General features: G+C 31.0%; 4 protein-coding genes across 4 annotated transcripts; 1 reads left to right on the top strand and 3 right to left on the bottom strand.

Moving 5' to 3' along the window:
• Positions 1-126: 126 nt before the first annotated feature.
• F4817DRAFT_232298 (Yip1-domain-containing protein) lies at positions 127-1,682 on the bottom strand. The gene is made up of 3 exons (XM_049298941.1): positions 1,291-1,682; positions 593-1,172; positions 127-507 (listed from the first exon to the last, which is right to left on the bottom strand). Exons 1-3 carry the CDS (start codon positions 1,361-1,363, stop codon positions 258-260), a joined length of 903 nt encoding a protein of 300 aa, XP_049155621.1. The 5' UTR covers positions 1,364-1,682; the 3' UTR covers positions 127-257.
• Positions 1,683-2,354: 672 nt separating this feature from the next.
• On the bottom strand, positions 2,355-4,653 carry F4817DRAFT_232296 (uncharacterized protein). The gene is made up of 3 exons (XM_049298940.1): positions 4,402-4,653; positions 3,988-4,284; positions 2,355-3,924 (listed from the first exon to the last, which is right to left on the bottom strand). Exons 1-3 carry the CDS (start codon positions 4,427-4,429, stop codon positions 2,384-2,386), a joined length of 1,866 nt encoding a protein of 621 aa, XP_049155620.1. The 5' UTR covers positions 4,430-4,653; the 3' UTR covers positions 2,355-2,383.
• A 4,424-nt stretch (positions 4,654-9,077) lies between these two features.
• Positions 9,078-11,439, top strand: F4817DRAFT_232158 (WD40 repeat-like protein). Its single transcript, XM_049298938.1, has 9 exons — positions 9,078-9,434; positions 9,505-9,544; positions 9,592-9,740; positions 9,793-9,918; positions 9,973-9,993; positions 10,044-10,205; positions 10,256-10,315; positions 10,376-10,488; positions 10,535-11,439. Exons 1-9 carry the CDS (start codon positions 9,369-9,371, stop codon positions 11,334-11,336), a joined length of 1,539 nt encoding a protein of 512 aa, XP_049155619.1. The 5' UTR covers positions 9,078-9,368; the 3' UTR covers positions 11,337-11,439.
• A 236-nt stretch (positions 11,440-11,675) lies between these two features.
• Positions 11,676-11,956, bottom strand: F4817DRAFT_319295 (uncharacterized protein; the record flags this gene model as incomplete). Its single annotated transcript, XM_049301044.1, has 2 exons — positions 11,676-11,741; positions 11,807-11,956. 2 exons carry the CDS (start codon positions 11,954-11,956, stop codon positions 11,676-11,678), a joined length of 216 nt encoding a protein of 71 aa, XP_049155618.1.
• Between the last annotated feature and the right edge of the window lie 10,724 nt (positions 11,957-22,680).

Here is a 22,680-nt window from a genome sequence, read left to right as displayed (position 1 = left end):
CCCAAAAAAGCCACTACACATGGCTTATCATAGCATAGCTCGTAATAAATGGCAATAACGACGCCACGATTCATTTCGATCATACAACGAGACGAGACCTAGAGTACAAGGAAGCAGCCGCGGTATTCGAAGAGGGAAAAAAAGAATAGATACAGAATCGTTATAAAATACCGCGCGCCAACCCATGCAAATCCACATCATAATCGACTTCCTGTCTGACCAACCGACCTATCCCATCTCTACTACACGCACCGTGCCTAGCTGATGAAACAAAGGCATCCTAGCCCGACATAGAACACGAATAGGGGGTAAACAGCGATTCCGACGCGGTTCTTAACGACGCCGCTCCCGCCCAGGATACTAATGCCCGCGGCCATCGACCAGGCCACCAAGACGAGGTAGACGGGGATTCGAGGGATCATGGGCAGACCTAGGGCCGACATGAGGGAGGCGAGGACCAGCGGGAACAGGGTGTATCCGATGATGCACACGCTCTGCGCGAAGGAGCTGTCACATATCCATCCGTCAGTATGCTATCCCAACAGTTACAGGAATAAGGGAACAACAACAAGAAGAAGAAGAAGAAACTCACATATTCCCACCCAACAACTTAATCTGCAACGTAACCACCGCCTCGCCAATCCACACAATCGCAAAAACCCCACTAAACACCACATCCTTCTGCCCCTCGGCCGAGCAATAACTCAGCAGCGCCGACAAAACCAGACAGAAAATCAACGGGCCCCAGAGATCCCAATCGCGCAGCCCAGGGCTCATACCACTCTGACTAAGCAGACTTTCCGGATCCATGACCCTCCCCGCCAGACTCGTCAGCTCCTCCCTCGCGCCGGCCAGGCCCGCCCCGCGCAGATTCGCATACGCCCCGCGCAGCCCGTCCGCGCTCTCGAACATGGTGCCCCCGAACAGGTACCGCGGGTACAGGACCTCGCGCATCTTGGACCACACGGCGAGCAGGTCGCGCCGCAGCGTGTCCCAGACCGACTCGTCGATGGTGTTTTGCGGCGCGCGGCGGTCTTCGCCGGGGATGCGCGACGTGAGGAAGGTTTCGTTTAGAGGGCGGGACGACGACGACGAGGGGGCGATGTTGCCGGTGAGAGGCTGGCGCTGCGATTGTGCGTTGGAGAGGGGGTCGTCGAAGTCGTTGAGGTCCGCTGGGTTGTTGTGTTAGTTATGACGGTATTACCGTGGGGAACTACGGGATTTGGCCCGAGTACGATCTTGTTGGTTTGGGTGGTATGGTATGGTATGGTATGGTATGGCTTAACTTACCGTCATCGGGATCGATCAAGTCGTCGTCTTCGATCTGGGGACTGTCATAGTGGTGGTGGCTGGACGTTGCCATTTTAGGCGGTAGGTGCTGAATATCTAGCACAGCAGGCTATTCCCTGAATATTACAATGTCTTCTTCGATAAGTTCTCTATTGTTTTTCTATCGAAACCGAGAGGCAGAACCCTTAGCTCGTTGCGTCAAAAGTCGTTGATTGCAATGTAGTTGGTTGATTGATTCTGTCTTAGAGATTCAGGTACCACCGTGTCAAATCTAAATCTAAGCTAGGTAATCCGTACCTATAAGTGGTCCAAGCTCCTACGTGGCTGCATGGGTCTCTAATTCATGAATGTACACAGTACTTCGTTCCTACCACACAAACATTAAACGCATCTACTTTATATGCATGTACATACCTTTTAAGGTACCTACGTAATGCAGACAGCAGATACTTTATCAACCATAAATTTCTATGGTTCAACTTTGTCTCACTCAATGTGCCACTCCTTGCATTCTGCGAAAAGAGGATTCAAGCGAGACAAGTATAACTCTCAACGGATAATCGAGCCGTTTGACCGATTCGATCCCTCAACAGCACTCCACCTGTATAACGATACTGTTGTGTCATTACAGCTGCATGAGGAAAGTCACATATAGAAATCCAACCCGAGAAGCTAATTTCAACAAATATTGCATTATTATTTGCCAATTATATGCGACAACATCCATCCAGCGCGGGTATCTCGAAATTGTTTCTGCGCCTGTTGTTCGTTTTTCGTTGTTCCTTCTTCCTTCTTCAGAGCCTGGATCTCTGTACTATAGATCTTCTCCCGTCTTTCAACATCCACCGTAACAATCGTGAAAGTACCCTTTGTAATATCTCCCTCGAAATTACCCCGTATGCAGATACCGTCTCTCATGTGAACCAGGTGTCGCATAATATGATAAGCCCACTTAATATGCGCCACCCTAGCTCATGCCTCTTGATGATTATTCCAGAACGCCTTAGCCGGGCCGAAGAAGCAGACCTCCGCTAGTGGTAACCGCTTCGTTAATACACAAAAGTTCAAAATAAATACTCTGGGTCCTTGAACCCTATGACCACATGTTTCTGTAATCTCGTGGGTCATCTCTAAATCCGTGTGTCTGCGTTGTGTGTATTGCCTGATTATTCGCATGCTGTCTAGAATACGAGGCCGACGCTTCTGCCCACGGTTCTGCCGAGTGCTGATTGAATCCAGATGATGGAGGTTGAGGTGGCTGTTGTGTTTGAGGATATGGGTGCCAGGATTCAATCCCAGGCGTGTACGGCCTTGAGCGCGGCCACGCCGGTAGACTTGAGTAACCAGGACTCCTATCGTTATACTCTGTTGAAGTAGGACCGTAACCTCCCTGTGATACCTCGGCATTAAAGCCAGACACGTAACCTCCATCCGAGGGCATATTTGATTCGATCAGACGACCTTCAGGCGGAGAACGACCTCCCCAATGTTGGGATGGTTGCGATTCAAAACCAATACGCGACGGCATTGGTGCTTTGGAATCCGACGTTGGTAATTCGTCGTGGGGTTGCGAGCTCTCCCTTGGTACTCCGCGGCCGTACGCTGCATAATTCCCGTTGATGCCTACAAGCGCCCATGCAAATACGGCCACGTCTCGGATCGACCTCATAAGCTGTTCAACTGGCGGCCCTCCCGCTGCCTTTACATGTTCCCGTAGAGGCATGTATTGTGGCAAAAGGGGTGGCCGGAACGTGTAGAAATGCTCTGGAGGGTAATAAGGCCGAATGGGTTGCTCGCTCCAAGGCGCAGCAAAGAGGCCATTCTCAAAATCGATAGGAAGTAAAGGCGGATGGAGAGAAGGGATTGGTGGTCGAGCTTTTCTCAGCACAACCACGAGACCGTCCGAGGTGCATGACACAACGGCTTCGAGCTCAAACGTAGGAATCGGGTTTCGGTTCCTCCTCCGCCGCCCATTTGCCCGCATAGCTGAATTTGGAATCTGGTGGCAGGCTACTTCTGACGTTTGATATGACCGAGTAAAGGCTCGAGGTTCTCCATTAGTGAGAACGGCAGCTTTGGAGAGCTCTGGGCTAACGCCAGCCTCAGTCTTTATCTTAATGCCGTAACTTTCGTCGAGGTCAACGTCCATAGCGTTTTCAGCATGAACGTGGCCGTCTAACTTCTCATCGTCACCCTTAGATAGTTCATCATCTTGCTCATCCTCTATCTCATCGTCGTCTTCGTCTTCTTCATCGTCTTCATCGTCCTCATCTTCAAAATCCTCCTCTCTTCGGGGATCACGATACCAAAAGCGAAGGTAAGCAATAGAGTCGTTGGCCTTGGCGCTTTCTAAGCACTTAATAGCGTCTGCCAGGCAGTTCTCTGCAATGCATTCGTAGAAGCTTTTATCCTTAATTTGGTCCGGTCTCACGCCAAGAATCGAAGAAACTGCGTTAGTTGCGAACATCACCGACAAAGTCCTAGTGAACCTGTTGAGTATGAGAGCAGCACGTGGCTCTCTCTCCATAGGCTGCATCTTGAATTTAGGTGATAGGTGCTCAAGCATATGATACCGGGGGTCTCTCGGCGAAGATGAAAATATTCGCCGGATATGGGGTGCTTCTATCGCTCGTCCTGGATGACCGTTAGTAGCTAGCACGACCTAATCTACGACGTGATAAGGCATCTGGAACATACTCTTACTTCTTTCACCACGTCTATAGATACTTGTGCAAGCCACCAAAACATCGTGAACTATCGTAAAACAGCACTCGCAGCTTACCCATTGGCCATTACTCGACATAATCCGGGCGTAGTGTAAAACTGCAGCTTTGTCGAGAAGGACGCCCCTACTGTGTACGGAGCGTGCGAATGGGACCTCGTCCGGGTGGAAGTAATCGAAGCATGATTTGCCTTGTACAGCTTGCGGCTGGTACCCTAGAATATCGACGACGGACTCAGAAACAAAGAGGATGTTGGCGTCGGGCGACAGGTCTGTAGAGTATTAATTATTAGTCGCGGCTTAACTAGTTGAATATGAACGGCGTAAGGTGGAGCGTGTTGCCTTGGAAGATCGTGTCTCCGTCATGCCTGAGCATCAGGGGTACTAACTGTGGATAGTCATAAAAGTCTGCTCCATTTGATTCGATGTCCACTACTGGAGGATGCTACTGCTGTTCAACGAAAAGATCCAACTTCGACCCATAAGCCAAGACTTTTAAGAGTCAAATAGCACCAGCTAAATGCTTGTTTCGGAGGGCGCCAACAAAAACCCGGGGACGAGCAGGACGTCGTGTCCCAACAGAGCTCCAGAAGCAAATCTAATGGGATGGCAAGTTCCGAAATTCGTGCTTCGCGACTGAATTAGCAGTCGGCTGTTTAGGACGGTTGCGGAAAGGCTCAAGTGGACGAGCCAACGAGGTGTCTCTGGATAGCCGAGTATTGTATGACCAAGATCCCGCTGTCACCGTCGGATAGGTGGATAAGTCATACAAGCTGGCCCTAGAACAGGTTTGGTGTAATGTTCAGGAAGAGAATGGCGAGATTGAGGCGGTCGTCTCGCGCGGAAAGACGGTAGTAAGAACCCGTCAAATGTCTTCTACGCACGTCGCAGTAACTTGCCAGCTAAGAGGGACGTTGATTGTGGTGTCACAACGGCCTTTAGTCTCTCGGCTCGGTGCAGAGGTGAACAAGGACCGGCATACGCAATGCAAGGAAGCAATGGTAGCCACTGAGTAAGTGTACCGATTATGGGGAACGGGGCGGACGGCGGTAACCAGACGGGACATCCAGAACGACCAGCTTTGTCATATAGCGTAGGGCTGGAGCTAATTAAGAGGCCTATATTATTACTCGAGTACCTAAAGGTAACTAAAGGTAACAAGAAGTCTAAAAGTTGTTTGACGTGTTTGACGGAGTTCGGGTGACGGGTAGCGGGGATAATAAGTCCAGGTCTAATATAATGATCGGTCCCGTTCTTCTCGGGTTTTGGTTTTGGTTTTGGTTTTGGTTTGCGAAGTAGAGGGTGAAAATGAACAAACGAAGGATCGGTTCGTTAGTTGGTCCAAGGGATACTGAGGGATATACCGTATATTTGAACAGCCGTTAATAGGTGTAGCTGCGAGAGAAGAGCATAGATAGGCAAGGTTAGAAGTCCGGCATCAAAACACATCGGGTTGAATTCGAAGAAGGTTGCTGTGTTGTCTTTAAGGCTCTTACGCCAGGTTTGCAGGACGCAATCCCATTTGCCAATGCTACCGGCAAAGCAGGAAAGCCAGTCTAAGGCAAGGTCCAAGGTAGCTACGACTTGACAAAATATAGTTTCGCTAATGTATAATTTAGTAGGTACTTATGTATATGTAAGTTAAGTGCTCGGCAATGCAGGTAGCGTAACGGCATTCTCTAGCTGCGTTCAAGTCCAAGCTTAAAAAAGTGATGCTTCCACCATGGATGATACCGTACTATAGTATGTACTTGCCATAGTTAATACTTAATTACATAGGTACTTGAATTATGTACTTGCATACATCATGTACCTTCCTTTTACCAGGCTTTTTACCAGGCATTTACTACATTTACTGCATTTATGTACTACATGTAGCATTTACATATGTATTACCGCCATCCATCCAATTCCCATAGGTAACCCCATGTGTTCCATAGTTATGTTGCAGATGTCCAACTTTCCGCTTGTTTCGCACCCGTGCGTTCCGTCCAAACTTCAACTCGGCGCCCAGTTTATTCGCAGGGGTCCCTCATGAGCGAACCCCTGGAGGGGAACAACTTACCGTTGTCTTCTCAAAGTCTAGGCTCTGACAAGAGAGTCCACGACTTTTCCATCATGTACCGTATGTAGCTTATATTCGGGCCATATTACCGTGCAGCATGTGCTGCGGGGGCAAGTGTAGAATACTAACCATCGCGAGCAAGCCAGACAGTGTTCTATTATTCTTGGTGTCTAATGTATATTTTAACCTTACTTTCCCATTAGCAGCCCAAATGCACGCACGTAAAACCGAACTTTTTCTGTTAGGATTTGTTTGCGTAGTGATCGACAGTTGCCCACGAAAAGCAAAGGCACTAAGCATTTCAGTAATTGTTGCGGATCATGTACATACGAATATCCCTGTTTGACCCCATATGATACATATAGTATACATACCGAGAGTCATCTTTAACTGTACAATTACCATGCATCAATGCTGATAGGATCTTTATATGTAGGTACATTATGCATGTACATAGCATTAAAAATCCAGGCTGGGCTTAGTCGGCATTCATTCCGCGCAACGGAACTTGCAGCTAGGTAAATCTCACTCACACATCATGAATTTAGTTCATGATAACATCTGAGTAATTTTATTCCTATCACAGGTGCAAATATAATGTGCATATGTATAAGTTTTCCTATTTTGCTTTAGTTATTCGTTCGAGCTTTCGGTTTCGCGCGAGACTCAGAATGATATCAGAATAAGTAGGGATCTTCGGTACAATTGGGGAATTGCTTGCGAGATAGAGGCTCACTGCAAGGATCTAGCGGAATTGATAACCATTTCTAGTTCCTAGATACGTACACTTAGCAAGGGCTGAACCAACGTCTGAACCAACGTTGAGGGTGTGGTTTTGTTTGGTTATCATGGAAGTTTATGAAGGGACTTTTAGTACGGCGTAATCCGTAAGCTAAGCTTAGATAGAAGACAACCCAAGTTTAGTGCGTTCGAAGCCTGCAAAATCTAAACGATCCCGAATGGGTGGACCAGGTCCTTGGGATCTGCTGCTAGGATTTGTTTTAACCTGGGATATTCGAGGCTTTCCCGCTCGGCAACTTATCGGCGTTGCACGTGGTAATGTTGCTGAGAGTTGTCGAAAACTCTTGAACTCTTACTGTGGTACAGTATACATACATGTAGGTAGGTAGTTACTCTATTTCATAACTACCAGCTTGTTCTTGGACTCCCTCGCGAGACCAGCTCTTAGGTGGTGGTTTATACGTACTGATGGAGAAGGTGATCTTATCATAATCCTATTTACATAACAGCGACTTAAGTTTTTGTGTTTTGTGGCTCGCGAATAGACAGGATTGCTTGCTACGGAAGTGCGGAGAAAGTATCTAATTGACGAATTCATAGATTTTAAATATCAAAAGATACGGGCCAGGGGTAATAATCAAGAACACGCCCAGGTTGAAGCCTCTTAGAAGATCGAATCCAGTAGACAGGGGTAATATACATATTAAGAGTTCCGATTATGAGTTGCCCTGAACAGTCTTGCTCATCGGCGAGCACTGATTGGACCATACAGTCTAGTTATTTTTCTTAGTGGGCAATGTGGCCATAGTTCATCCCTTGATGGCGTTATACATAGTACATGCTATAGAATTATCATGTACCTGCATCAGTCCTGATGGCTTGCTTAATCATATCCGCACGTAGAATCAGTCTAAAACATATCTGCTTTCCACACTGGCCGGGATATAAATTTAGTATGGGGATATTCTACAAGGGCGTTGCCAAGACGGAAAAATCCAGCAACGGTATTATCATCAGCATCAGCCGTGCCTATTAACACGAACAGCAAGTCGTAAATACTACCTACATGAAGGCAAAATCCAAGAGGAAGCTATACCGTGGTACTATTACATCTCTTCATGCTTTTACCTGGGTAGCGTGCATACTATTTGCATGGCCGACGTCGTCATCTCTCCCAACGAAACACCTGAACGAAATAGAATAGCTTGCATTCGAGTGAAAAGATTTTTATGCACTACATACTTCGTACATCATCTGAAGATATAGGTTGCGCAATTACAACATTTACAACATGTTGCATGTGAATACAGTCCATTGCATTATCAGTCGGCATGACTGGATGCTGAACGCTGAACACTGAGTCGCGCATGCAACTCTTCGCTTTTCGTTCATGGGTGTGTGTGTCAATGAGTATATTCGCCTTGCTAGGGTCCCCTTCAATACTACAGGCCACTAAGTTGGGCGGAGTCTAGGATTCCTTATCCAGTTTCTTGGGCTTCATTGCAACATTGAAAGCTAGCGGCTGAAGAGCTTAGGGCGAACTACAATTGGACTAAAATTGGGTACTCCAGGTTGGAGACGAATAAACCTTGAAGGTACCCCAGCATACAGGCAGTCAAACGGCCGTATCGATGGAGCTTGTTCGAAACGACATCCAGAAAGAATTTCAAAAGTTCCAGTAATCATGGAGGTCTGTGCAAGGTTTGCATGTACCATATGCAGTACCTACCCAACCAAATATATATACGAGGAGAGGGCAGGTACCTTTTCATTAAACTATATTCCCCATGAAAGAGGCATCTCTGCTGAGAAAGAAGGAAGCATAGGGCAGTCGAGAGTCTGGGCAAGCCGGACCCCGTATTACATGTACCGGGGAGCTACTGTATATCCTTCAAGTTCACTGTTTCCCCGGTACGTGACCAGATTGGTCCAATGTGAGATGTACTTACCTTATGTAAGATTTATAAGTACAAGATAAGTACCTTTAAAGACTTCCTTAATTTGAAGCTACCTCTTTGTACGGATTACAAGGGTAGGCCAAAATAACATGGTAAGCTCCAGCCACAACCTTGTCTAGCGTTGACTTAGTTTGCGGCTTGGTTACGGCGCAAAGACCCTCAATGCAGCCTCTTCGTCGTGGAATAATTGATTACTGAACAAAATACATACCCTGGATGAGGATACCATATACCTTAATCCACAATAGCTTCTCGAGCTATTCGGGTTTTGATTATTGGTAATCCGATCCCTCCAAAGATGTCAAGGTAGTCAAGCATCGAGGTTTCACGGTCCACGATCAAACGATCAACAATCGCGAATGCAGCCAGCGTCATAACCTAACTAACACGTTCAGCTCTCACAAAATTCGCGTATCCACACACACTCAGCCAATATCTAGCCGCATCTTGGGAACGACCCCTGAATGGTTCAGTCCCAGCTTCACTTTCAATCATTCGGTCTTGACTTCTTACTACTCTCATAACAAACCGCCCCGCCCCTGAGACCGAGCCTATCAACTTGAAAGATAATTATGCAAGACACTCTTTCGAGATGCCATCCGCGACCAGCAGTGACGAGTGGGACCTCCCACGCGTGAAGGCCTCCATTGGTTTCGAGGTAAGGCTTCTCCAGGCCGATATGTCTCGGACTCGGCCTGGGTGGATATAGACTAATTCTTATCTCATAGGATGATTCCCAGAGCTTGGCATCAGATGACCAAGACACAGGTAAGGCATCTCTTCGACGCTCTGGAGGATGCTCTAACTCCTACCAGAATTCTTTGACGTGAAATTCTACCCATACGGGGACGTCACACACGATCCAGTTTTTGCCGCAGTTAGCAAGAAACATGTCGTAATATATCGACTCTCCAGCAAGATTACTCCTCCTTACGAGCTTGTTCAGCTCTTCAGGGACGACGATGTGAGTTCCGCTGCAACTTATGTTGCCGTCATTGTAGCTTATAGAAATGTAGAAAGATGCATTAAACTGTAGCTGCACTTGGACTAAGGACCCCGAAACCGAAGTACCGTATCTATGTGTAGCTGGTAGGGACGCCAAAATTAAGGTCTACGACGTTGTTCAGGGTAAGCTAGTAAAGGTCAGATATGCGTTTATACACGATCGTAGCTATTCCCCGGCTAATATCTTATAGGTCCTCGTAGGCCATGGAGGAGTGAGTTTTAAAGCAAGTTTGCTAGGATACCAGACTGACAAGACGTGGAGGAAATCAATGACCTCGCCACATGCCCAACAAATTTTCTCCTGATTGCATCCGCGTCGGAGGACACCACCGTTCGAATATGGAGTCTCGATCCTGCGCACTCTAAACAACCATGCGTTTGCCTGCTTGCTGGTGAAGGTCACTCATCAGGACTGTTGACAGTGGTATGTCTCCAAACGCCGTAGTAGTTCACTTGAATGTTAACCCCTCTCAGGCATTTCACAATAGTGGCCGTTATGTTCTCTCCGCTGGGCATGACAATGTCATCTGTCTGGTAAGAAACTTCACATCAGATCTTGGTAACGCATGTGTACCTCTTATTAACATATCATAGTGGACACTCCCTGACTTGCCTCCTGAGCCCAGTGGCAAAACCCCTTCGAAGCCAATTGTAATACATTACCCTCATTTCTTCACTTCGGAAGTGCATAGTGGTATTGTAGACTGGTAAGTCACCTTATAAAACTATCAGGAAAATTCTAATGAGATTAAGTGTGGCTTTCTTTGGTGATCTTATTCTTTCACGGGCCTGCCACGAAGATATAATTGTACTATGGCGAATTGAGGGATTCTCATCTCGCGATCCCCCCCCTGAAATTTCCGAGGCGCCAACTACGAGCGACACAGAACGCCTAACCCGTTCTGCCTTTTCCCCTGCGACAGCATCGGCATGTCCACCTCAGTATACTCGCCTATTAGAGTTTTGGACGCCGCATTGTGGTCACCAATTCTACCTTCGCTTCAAGCTCTTTCACGACAAAGACAAACATCCGGTCCTAGCATTTGGCAATGCGAAGGCCATGATTTTCTTCTGGGATCTGGCACGCCTGGGAAGTTATCACGACTTCATCAGTGAAGTTCGAGATCCCACTCGTGATAAGACTCAGCCAATCCAACGTCCGGGGTGGTTAGCGCCCATTCAGCATAGACACAAGGGCGATGCCGTTAGTAAGCTTAGAGATGCTGCTAGCGACAGAGAGTCGGTCGCGTCAGGACGCACTGGTAGCGTAGACGTCGAAACGCACCTTGATGTCAATACAAATTATTCGCAAGAGACGTTGGAGCAGTGGGAATTAAAGTACGACATGACACGTGTCGAGGAACCCATCAGAGCACACTCGCAGAGCAATGTTACTGTTAAGGACTTCGTTGGACGCCAGGTTGCTTGGAGCACCGGCGGCGAGTGGTGTGTTGTTGTTGGCAGCAAGAATCTGGCCATCATCCTAGAGCGATGGCATAAGAAAGATAGAGCGGAAGATAAAGAAAAGAAGCCAAGCCAAGAACGACCGAATTAAAGGTTGGATATTACTCTAATTAATTGAAATACCTCCTATATACTAGAAATATATTGAGTTTAATAACCATTCAACTTTGATTCTACGACGTTATGCGTGGTCGAGTTTGTATAGCATTCAAGGAGCGTATAAATTACAACTTGCTAGTCTCGACTAACCTGAAGGAGTGACAGTATTGATAACTCATTAGTATGCTTCCCCTTAAGCTTTTCCTTTATCTTTTTCGACCGTGTATCGTGCCAGTCTAGGCCATGTAAATAACCCCAATAATCAATCTAGAGTATAACCATATTTTCCTGATGGCCCCCAGAGCCTTCGGCCTCGTGCCGCACCCCGATATTAAACGCAGTACGGCAGATCGTTGATGTACTCGCATGCGGTGCCCTCCGGGCAGTTTCCACCATCCTACACGGGATTGTCAGCCAAGAAGAAAAAGAAGAGAAAGGAGAAGGATTTGTAGTATTGCTTACGAGGAAATGGCTGTCGAGATTGCAAACGAGCCAGCCCGAAAAGTCGGGCTTGCAAACGTAGGCTGGAAGCGTGCATAGCTCGGTGTCTGCGGGATCGACCCCGTAAGCAAGGGCTGCCGTGACGAAGGTTAGGGCTGCGAGGAACTTCATTTTGGAATTGAGAAGTGAGATTTGTAGGTGAGTGTTAGATGTCTAGATTTTGAGTGTAGGATGGTATTGTTGACAGGAGAGCAATAATTTCTTCTTGCTTGACCCCTTCTTATACGATATCAGAGCTCTACGAGCGAGCGGACTCTTTCGGTATACATCGTAAAGCAGTCACCTCAACCCAGTTCAGTGCTCGTTGTTTTCGGAGTTCGCCATGGTGGATAACGTCGTCATCTGGCGTAGCGAGCGAAATAGAAGGCAGCTAATACTTCGAGATATGTTTTGACGATTAAACCACCAAGGTGACCAATTCTGCGTAACTCTATCCTAGACGATCCCATGTGAAGTTGTTCTACTCAGAGCCTCGGGTTTGGATCATATGATTAGAATAGACACGGGTGAGGACCATTAGGTCACGATCAGCATCACGATACAAGGTGAGTAGATAGTAGCCAGACTAAGCAGTGAAACACCTCCACGCAAGCCAGTAATTAACGATAGAGTAAACAGTGAAGTTTTGTTCTATGTATTGCATCAGTTACCGACGCGCTTCAAGCATACCCAGTCCGGACAGTTGAGCCCAATAACACGCGTAGAACCCCCATTCAATGTGGTCGATATCATGAGGCTCGCTCTAGCCTTCAGCCCTATTGCCACGAGTAGCTGACACCGGGGTATAACTTTCTTAGCCCGTCATAGGCCAACCGGAACGCCGGGAATAGGTCTAAGCGTTTTTAAGTTGAGGACCGTTTGCGGCGCTTTGACTAGATCGTAAACGTCACCGGCGTTAGCTATGGAGCCACGGACCGTTCATGGTGGAAGTTTATACCTAGCTCCGGACTTGACGTCGTTGACGTGCGGTCAGACTCCTGTCACATTACTAGCGGAACCTACGTTCGCTTTGGCATCATACATGACTTGACTAATGGCGCATTTGACGGAAACTGGTTGTCACTAAACCACTCTTTGCTTCTCATCTTGATCGGATAGTAAATATATTCTCAATTCTCCGTATCACGTTGCAGTTGATAGTTGAACGGCGCGTTAAGTTATGAAGAAAGTCTCATAGCATGTTCTCACCATCGTCCAAACTTCGGGATCTAAAATGTTAAGGAAATGAGAGTTGACGATCGAGCAAAGTTCAACCTCAGTGCCGACCAAACATCTCCGGTCTCACGTATTTGACCGCCGGATCCCCAAATTTCATCGCACTCTACCCATACATCAACGCAACCGATGAGTCTATGTGTATCTTCTCGACTAGAATCCTTTACATCGAATTGGTAAGCGTTAGTATTCAGACTATTGCGCCTCTAAAGAGCTACGGCGATATCGCTGCTACTAGGTTCTTAATCGCAGACAGAGGTTCCGTAGCCTGAATACATATACCAAGCTCAAACTTAGTATTCGTGACTTGGAAGCGCATGTGAGTGTGAGGTTTGCTTGGAACTCATTCGTACACTCCTGCTTGAGGGAAATATCACGGGCGTAACTTGTTTAAATTACTTTTGAAGACAGTCATAGAGACTTAGGTGGAAGCATCAGCATTCATTGTGAGAGGGGCTTGACTGATGAGTCCTGGCCGTGCCTGATCAATTGGCTACCGTTAACGCAGCACCTATTCATAAATGGCACGGTATACATTGCAACCTTTCCGCAATATACCTTATATATCTTTACCCTACCAATTTTATAAACAAAATTAATACCGCAATTACTTATTAATTAAATAACCGCAAATATTTTTAAAACAATTAATTAAATTTTTAATATATATTTTTATAATATACGTTATATGTTTATTTTTAACATATTAATAAAATTATTTTTATATAATATATTTAAATAAAAAAATAAAAATTATTAAAAATATACATTTAATAATTATAATATTATTTAATTTTTATTAAAAACCAAAACGTTTAACATTATAAAAGTTATATATATTTTTAATTAAATTTATTTTATTATAATTATTTATATTATTATTTTTAATATTTTAAAATTTAAAAAATGGTTTAATTAAAAATTCCTTTTTATTATTACTTAAATCAATTAAAATATAAAATATAAATTATTTTGTAAATTTAAAATTATAATTATTATTAAAATTTAAATTATAATTAATATATTTATTATTATTAAAACTTAAAAATTAAAAACGTTTTTTTAAATAATATATATCATTAATATTATATTAATTATATATATTATTAAAAACTATATTATAAAAAGTAAAATTAAATAAATTTATAAATTTAATATTATTAATATTATTAATATTATTACTTATATTAAGCAAAAAATATTTAATATTATATTATTTTTTCCGGGTTTTAAATTTTAATAAAAATAAATTTTTTTTAAATTCCCAGTATATTTAAATATATTTTTAATTATTATTTAATTTTTTAAATATTATAACAAAAAACGTTATTTTTTTTATATTTTTAAATTAAAAAAATAATATAATAATATTATTAAAAAAAAACCACATAAAATAAATAAAAAAATATTTAATAAAATTTTTAACAAAAATATAAACTTTAAAATTATAATAAAATATAATTATTTTAAAATTAACTTTATTTAATTTTCCAAATAATTAAAACATATATAACATTAAAATATAAAAACAAGTAATAATAAATCCAGCTTTTAAATTTAATTTTAAAATTAAAATAAATTAACTTTTATTTAAAAAACAATAAAAATTTATACGAAAAAATATAATATTAAATAAATCGTTTAAAAAATCATTATATATAATATTCGATAATAAATATTTACGTATATAATTTACTTTAAACCATAATTTAAAAATTTTAAAAATAATATAAATAAAATTAAATCCGTTTAAATAATTAATAATTTAATAAACTTTAATATAATACATTATAACAAAAAAAAGGGTTTTTTTAAACGGTACGTTAAAAAGTTTAACGTTTTTATTTTTAATAATTTTTTTAACAGTTATTTTACTTTTTTAAATATATTTATTTTAATTTACAAAAAAAGTTAATAACTTAAAAAAATTTTAAAATACCAATAAACTTTTAAAGAAAATTTAATAATTAAAAGATAAAAAAATAAAATAATAATTTATAAATATAATTTAATTAATATTAATTAATATAATAATTAAAAATATAAAAATAATATTATTTATTTTACAAAATATTATTATTTAATATTATAATAAATTAAAATTTTTGGATTAAAAATAAAAAAAGTTTTTTATTATTTTTTTTTTTTATTTAACTTTTATATATTTTTAATTATAACATAATAAATATAATATATTATTATATAATAAATATTACCGTTATTAAATATATTTAAATTAAGTAATAAATTTAAATTAAAATATTTTAAATAATAAATATTAATAAATTTTAAAAAATTTTTACGTTTATTACCAATTAATATTTAAAAAAGGTTAAAAAAATGAAATAAATAAAATGATATTATTTTATTAATTAAAAACGATATATAAAAATTATAATAAATAAAAAAAAAATAAACTATTATATTATAATATAATAAATAATTATTAAAATATATAAAATATAAGAAAATTTAGTTTAAAATTATAATTTAATTAATTAAAAAATTATATATTATTTTAATTAAATAAATTTATTTTTAAAAATATATTATAATAATTATATATATATAATAATTATTTTAATAATTATATTATTTAATATATAATATAATAATTATTAAATTAAAATTTTTATTAAATAAATAATAATATTACTTTTTTTAATTCTTTTTTAAAATTAATAATGTCGCTGTTAATATTTTAAAAAAAAATATATATTTAAATGCAATTATTGTTATTAAAATTGGAAATATTATAAATGGTTATAATAAAAGTAATTTTAAAAACTTTTTTTACATTTTATATATTAAATATTAAAAAATAATATGTTAATAAGTTTATTTTTTAAACTTTTTAAAATTATTAATTTAAAGGTAATAAAATTGGGATAATAATTAAAATAAAATTTACTTTAAAGATTTTTTAAATTTAATTAATTTAAGTAATAACGAAAAAGTGTTTTATTTTAAAGTAATAATAAAAAAATGTTTTTAAAATAATAATAAAAAAACGTTTTTAAAATAGTAATAAAAAATGTCTTTTATAAATAAAAAATAAATGGGAAAATAAATAATTATTGCACGGGGTGGATAATTGTGGTTATGATATAATTATTATAATAGTTATAAAAAGTTATAGCGTTAACTACAATTATTATATAATTAATTAATTATATAAAAATTGCGTTATATGTAATTATATTTTAAATAATTTAAACCTTTATATATTATTTATAATTACTATATATTATTTATAATAATATTATAACTTTTAATAATTATAAGTTTAATTTATGTTTAAGTTTTTAATAAAAATATATTAGTAATAAATGTAAATTATTTATTTTATTTATTTTTTTTTTTATTTTATATAATTATTTTTAAAATTATAACTTTTAAAATAATAATGAACATATATGGTAAAAATTTATTTAAAATTATTTCTTTAGTTTTAATAGTTTATTTAAATAATTATTATAATTATTTTTATTAAATTTTAAAAATAAAGTAAAATATTATTTAGTTTAACTTTTAAGATTAAATAAATTTAAATAAATATAATATTATTAAACATATTATTATAATTAAAATTAAAATTTTTATTTTAAAATTTATTAAAAATAAAAAGGTTTTTATTTGTAAAATAATTATAGTTGTTAAATAAAATAATGGCGTTTTTATATAAAACATCTTAAATAATAATATTATTATATTAATTAATAATAAATTTAATAAATTATTTAATAAAATTTAAAAGTATTATATAATTATTTAATTAAAAAAGATAATTAATATTTTAATTATAAATTAAATATTTAAATATATTTAAAAAATGGTTAAAAAAGAAATTTTATTACCTATTACATTTAAATATATCAATAATGATTTAATATTGGTAATTAATATCTTTTATAAAATTAAATTATATTTTAAATTTACCAATTTATTAATTATTATAAAGTTAAAAAAAAATTATTATAAATATTTTTAATAAATTTACGCTAATAAGATAAAATTTATAAAATAATTTTTTAAATAATAAACGTTATACAAAAATAACTATACTTATAAAATCTTAAAAATTAAAAAAAATGTTATAACCTTAAATTTCTTAAAAATTATTAAAATTTATTAAGTTATAAATTAAATTATTTATTAAATTAAAGAATTTATAATTATGGAATAAATCAGAAAAACTTTAAAACCGCTAGTAAAATTTTTTTTATAATTTTTAACTATTTTAAAAAATAACTTTATATTTTAAAATTTATTTATAAAAATTGGCGTATACTTTATAAATATGCTATTTAATTTAAATTAAACCAACACTTTAAATATAATAAATTAAAGAAATAATTACCTTTATTACAACAATTTAACAAATATTTACCCTTAATAATTTACTAGTTATAAAATCTTTTAATATATTATTATTAAAAAATCCAATCGTTAACTATTTAACATTTTTAATAAAAAAAAATATAAAATAATTAAAAAACATTATTAATTTATTAAATAAAAAACGTTTTAAACTAAGATTAAGTTAAAAAGTTAACGTATTAAACTAAGATATAAGTTTAATAATAAAAGATATTAATTAAATAATAATAATAAATTAAATAATTAATTAAATAATTAAAGAAATTATTTTAATAATTTAATAATTATAATTATAATTAGTAATATAAAAATTTAATATTAATTTATTTATAAAATATATATTATATTAATTTAATTTAATTATTATTTATTAACTAATAACATTATTTTAAATATTTATAATAAATTTTATTTAATTAATAATAAAGTTTTATTAAAATCTAATATATAAATAAAAATTAAAAATAAAAAAATGGTAAAAGCCAAATTATTAACTTTATTAATTATCGATTAAAATATTAAAGTAATAAAAGGTATATTTAATAAATTAAATAAATCTAATATTAAGAATTTAACGTTAATTAACGTAATTATTATAAAAAAATTTTACGTTAATATTGTATTAAAAGTTATTTTTAAAGAAAAAATAAAAATATAATATTGCAATAAAACCTACACCTTAAAATATAAACTATAGATTAATAATAAGGTTATTAAACAATTAATTAAATAGTTTAACTTTTTATTTTTTAAATATAAATCATTTAAAATTTATTTACTATTTATTTATATTTTAATTATATTTTAATTATATATTAATATAATTAACCTTATAACTTACCTTATATTAACCGTAATAAAAAAATTATTTATTTTTTTATTAAAAAAAAAAGATATTAAAAATTTATAATATTTTAAATTTAATTATTTAAGATTAAATATTTTAAAAACTTTAATATATAACGTTAAAAAAGTAAAAATTAAAGGAAAATTTATAATTAAATGCAAAGTTTACGTCAAAATTTAAAACAAATATATTATTTCTAAAAAAAAATTAAAATATTATTTTTTATAATTATTTTAAAAAATATTTTAAAATTTATTTGATTTTTTTATAAAATATAATAAAATATTATAAATATTAATTATATTAAATAAATATTTAAGATTTATTATAATTTATATATTTTTTAATAAGATATAAAATAACGTTATATCAAAAATTAACCAAATAAATAGTTAAATAAATTGTTAATTTAAGTTAAAAATATATAAATTAAAATATAATAATAATACCTTAATATTTGGTATATAAAAAATAATTTAATATAATTAATAAATATTTAAAAAAGGATTAAATTTAGAATTATCATTATTTATAATAAAAAAATTTATAAATAAAATTAAAAAATTAAATTAAAAGTTTTAAATTAAATTTATTAAAATATAATTAAATGTTAATTTATTAAAAAAATTATAGCTAAAATATATAAAAATAATAATTTATTTAATAAATTGGAACTTTAACTAAAAGAATAGTTATAAATTATTATTAAAAATATTAAAAAATTAATTTTATTAATATTTTAAATAATATAATTTAAAAATAATAAAAATTTTTATAAATAATTTAAAACTATATTAAAGTTATATTTATATTTATAATTATAAAATATATTTATTAAACCAAAATATAATTAATATAAAAAATAAACAAAATAAAAAGGTTTAATTAAAAATATATATAAAATATTTAATTAGTTATAAAATTATTAATATATATTATATATAGATTTTTTATTAGTAGAAAATTATTTTAATAAAAGACGTTTGGTTTAATAAAAAATTATTTTATAAATTTAAAAAAGAATTATAATTATTTTAAATATTTAAAAAAAAATTAATATATATTAATAAAATATAAAAAGATTTAAACGCCATTTTATAAAATATATTAAATTAATTAAATTAATAAAATAATAAATTTTTTATTTATAATTATTTAATTAATATAATTTAAAATAAAAGGAATAAATTAATAAAAAAACTAGATTTAATAAAAGGTTAATTTAAGAAAAAAGTTATAAATAATAATTTATATTATATTTAAATAGAATTAAAATTAATTTTTAAATTAAAAAATTTAGATATAACAAATTAATAATAAAGGATTATAATATTTAAAGAAATATTTAAATTAAAGTAATAGTTTAATAATATAAAAAATATATTATAAAACGTTAATAAAAATTTTTTAAAAAAAAATATAAATAAATAATTAAAATTTATTATAGATTAGTTATTTATGGAAATAATTTTAAATTTATTAGTTTATTAAAGGATAAGTATATTGGTTAAAAAATTTTATTAAAAATATAAAAAAAAAAAATGGTTAAAATTTATAAAATATAATTGATAGGTTAAAGATAAAAGTTTTTTAAAAGATAATAATATAAAAGGTATAATTTTATTAATTATTATTTTAATTATTATAAAATATAGTTAAAATAAAATAATTATATTTAAAGATAAATTATTTAAAGATTTTTTAAATATATTTTTATTTAATTAATAAAAAGTTATTTATAAAAGAAATTATAAATATAAAATAATATATGTTATTATTATAATTATATTATAACCGAAGAATATATCTAAATTATAAGGTATAAATAATCGAAATTTTATTTATAAATTAATATTAATTAAGTTATTATTTAAAAGATAAAAAGATTTAAAATATTATTTTTTAAATAAATAATTTAAAAAGAATGTTAATAGTAAAATATAAGTTATAATTATTAAAAACGTTTAAAAAATTATTAATATAAATAAAATAAAGTTAATATTATTATTAATTAAATAAGTATTTAATTATAAATTTAATGCTGATAGTTTTTTAATAATATATAAATTTAAAATAATAATAAAAAAAAATTTATAAAAAATAAATATTTTTAATAATATATATATAATTATTTTAGTAATTAAAATGTTTAAAATTATAATAGTTATTATAATAAAGTTTGATTTAAAAGTTATTTAATATAACGTAAAAAACGTTTTTATTTATATATTATATAAAAATAATAAATTTATATATATATAATTATTAAATAAATATAAATAATTAAATAAATATATGTAATTAAAATAAATATTATATAAATTAAAAAACGTTTTTTTTTTATGGTATAATAAAATATTAAAAATTTTAATAAATATTAAAATAGTAATTTTTATTAAAAAACTATATTTATTTTATTTTTTAAATAAATTAATATATGTATTAATTTATGTTAATAATATATTAATAATATATTATAAGATATATTAAAAGGTAGTTAAAAAAATAATTAATTTTATAAAAAATACTTAAAAAATAAAAAAGTAAAAATTAATAAGTTAATATTTAAATATTAAAATAATATATAATTATAAATAAAAAACGATTATTTTTAACTATAAGGTATATATTAAAAAAATAATTTAAAAAAATAATTTAATTAATTTATTATATAATTTAATAATTTTAATAGTTATAATAAAATTATTTAAATATAATAAAATAATTAATAAAAAAATTATTAAAAAATATTAAAAAAAGATTGGTTTAATATTATATATAATTATAATAATTTATTTAAAGGTAATTTATATAATATTATAATTTTTTTATTATTTTATTAATTTAAGATTTTAATATTTAAAAGTAATTAATTAAATTATTAAATATTTATATATTAAATAAAAATTTTATATTAAATATAAAAGTAAAAATTTAAATTTTAAAATATTATTTATAATTGGAAATATATTATTTATTAATAATAATATAATAAAACGTTTTTTTTATAATTATATTATTTTATTATTTAATAAATTAATAATATAAAAAATAATATAATAAATAATTATATTAATTTTTATTATAAAAGCCAAATTAATAGTTATAAAAAAGGTTATAAAAAAAACTATTACATTTTAATATTTATTTAAAAATATTAAGTTAAATATAAATAAATAATAAAAAATTTTTAGTAATAATTAATAAATAATATAATTAATAATTAAAAAAAAAAAAAAATTAATATAAAATTATAATATATTAATATTTAAAATATATAGTTATATTAAAAATATATTAAAAATATATTTAATATAGTTTATTTATTTATTAATTAAATATTAATTAATAATTTAATAAAAAATTTTATAAAATAATAATTTAAATATTTTAAAGTATTTTTAAATTTATAATATAATATTATTATTAATTAATAATATAAAAATATTAAAAATATTATAATAATTTTTTATTATATTTTTAATTTTATATTAATATTATAAATTAATAATTATAAAAATAATAAAAAGATTATATTAATATTTATTAAAATAGTTATTTAAATATTAATTAAATTTTATTATAAAGTTATTAAATTAAAAATAATTAGTATTATTAATAATAAATTATTTAATTATTTAAATTAATTTATTAAATAAAAAACAAATAAATTTTAATTACAATTATATAATAAAATAAAAATAATCAAGTAAAGTATAAAATTAAAATAAAAAATTACGTTTATAAATATTATTATATAATTTTTTTTTAATATTATTAAAATTATTATTATATTAGATTTTAAAATTATTATTATTATTTACAAGATTAATTATTAGACCGGTTATTTTATCTATATTTTTATTAAATATTTTTAGTTTTTTTTTAAATTTTATATTTATATTTATATTATTTTTATTTTTTTTAATAAAATTATTTAAACCAAAATTTATTTAATTTTTATTATTTTTTATAATTTTATTATTAATATTTTTTTTTATTATATTATTATCTTTACGATTATTAATATTAAAAACTTTATCCAATTTATTATAAAAATCTTTTTTATTTTATACATTTTACGCTATTATTTTTTTATTTATTATAATAATTTTTTTATTAATATATAAATATTTTTAAATTATTAAATTTTCTATTATTTCTTAAAACGTTAAATAAAAGTTATTTATTACTAAAATTTATTTAATTTTTTTTTTTAATTTTTCCGTTTAAATTTATTTATAATATTAATTTATATTAAAAAAATATATTTAATATATTTTTACTTAAATATAACCTTATTTATAAATTTAAATAAATATAATTATTTAAATAATAATTAAATAAAAATTAAAAAATTAATTAATATTATAAATAAAAATAAAATAAAATA

This window comes from Daldinia loculata (assembly GCF_022478755.1).
Source record: "Daldinia loculata strain CBS 113971 unplaced genomic scaffold F4817scaffold_58, whole genome shotgun sequence".
NCBI lineage: Eukaryota > Fungi > Ascomycota > Sordariomycetes > Xylariales > Hypoxylaceae > Daldinia > Daldinia loculata.
Note: the sequence above shows the minus strand (reverse complement) of the source record. Positions and strands in the feature narration are given on the sequence as shown.

Excerpts from the sequence above, each read along its gene's own strand:
- F4817DRAFT_232298 (XM_049298941.1), bottom strand. The coding sequence starts at position 1,363 with ATGGCAACGTCCAGCCACCACCACTATGACAGTCCCCAGATCGAAGAC. Across the intron at positions 1,173-1,290 it reads CTTGATCGATCCCGATGACG|CGGACCTCAACGACTTCGAC; the intron begins GTAAGTTAAGCC and ends ACAACAACCCAG. Across the intron at positions 508-592 it reads AAGTTGTTGGGTGGGAATAT|CTCCTTCGCGCAGAGCGTGT; the intron begins GTGAGTTTCTTC and ends GATATGTGACAG.
- F4817DRAFT_232296 (XM_049298940.1), bottom strand. The coding sequence starts at position 4,429 with ATGGAGCAGACTTTTATGACTATCCACA. Across the intron at positions 4,285-4,401 it reads GACTTTTATGACTATCCACA|ACCTGTCGCCCGACGCCAAC; the intron begins GTTAGTACCCCT and ends AATACTCTACAG. Across the intron at positions 3,925-3,987 it reads ACGTGGTGAAAGAAGTAAGA|GACGAGCGATAGAAGCACCC; the intron begins GTATGTTCCAGA and ends ACGGTCATCCAG.
- F4817DRAFT_232158 (XM_049298938.1), top strand. The coding sequence starts at position 9,369 with ATGCCATCCGCGACCAGCAGTGACGAGTGGGACCTCCCACGCGTGAAG. Across the intron at positions 9,435-9,504 it reads AGGCCTCCATTGGTTTCGAG|GATGATTCCCAGAGCTTGGC; the intron begins GTAAGGCTTCTC and ends CTTATCTCATAG. Across the intron at positions 9,919-9,972 it reads TTCAGGGTAAGCTAGTAAAG|GTCCTCGTAGGCCATGGAGG; the intron begins GTCAGATATGCG and ends AATATCTTATAG.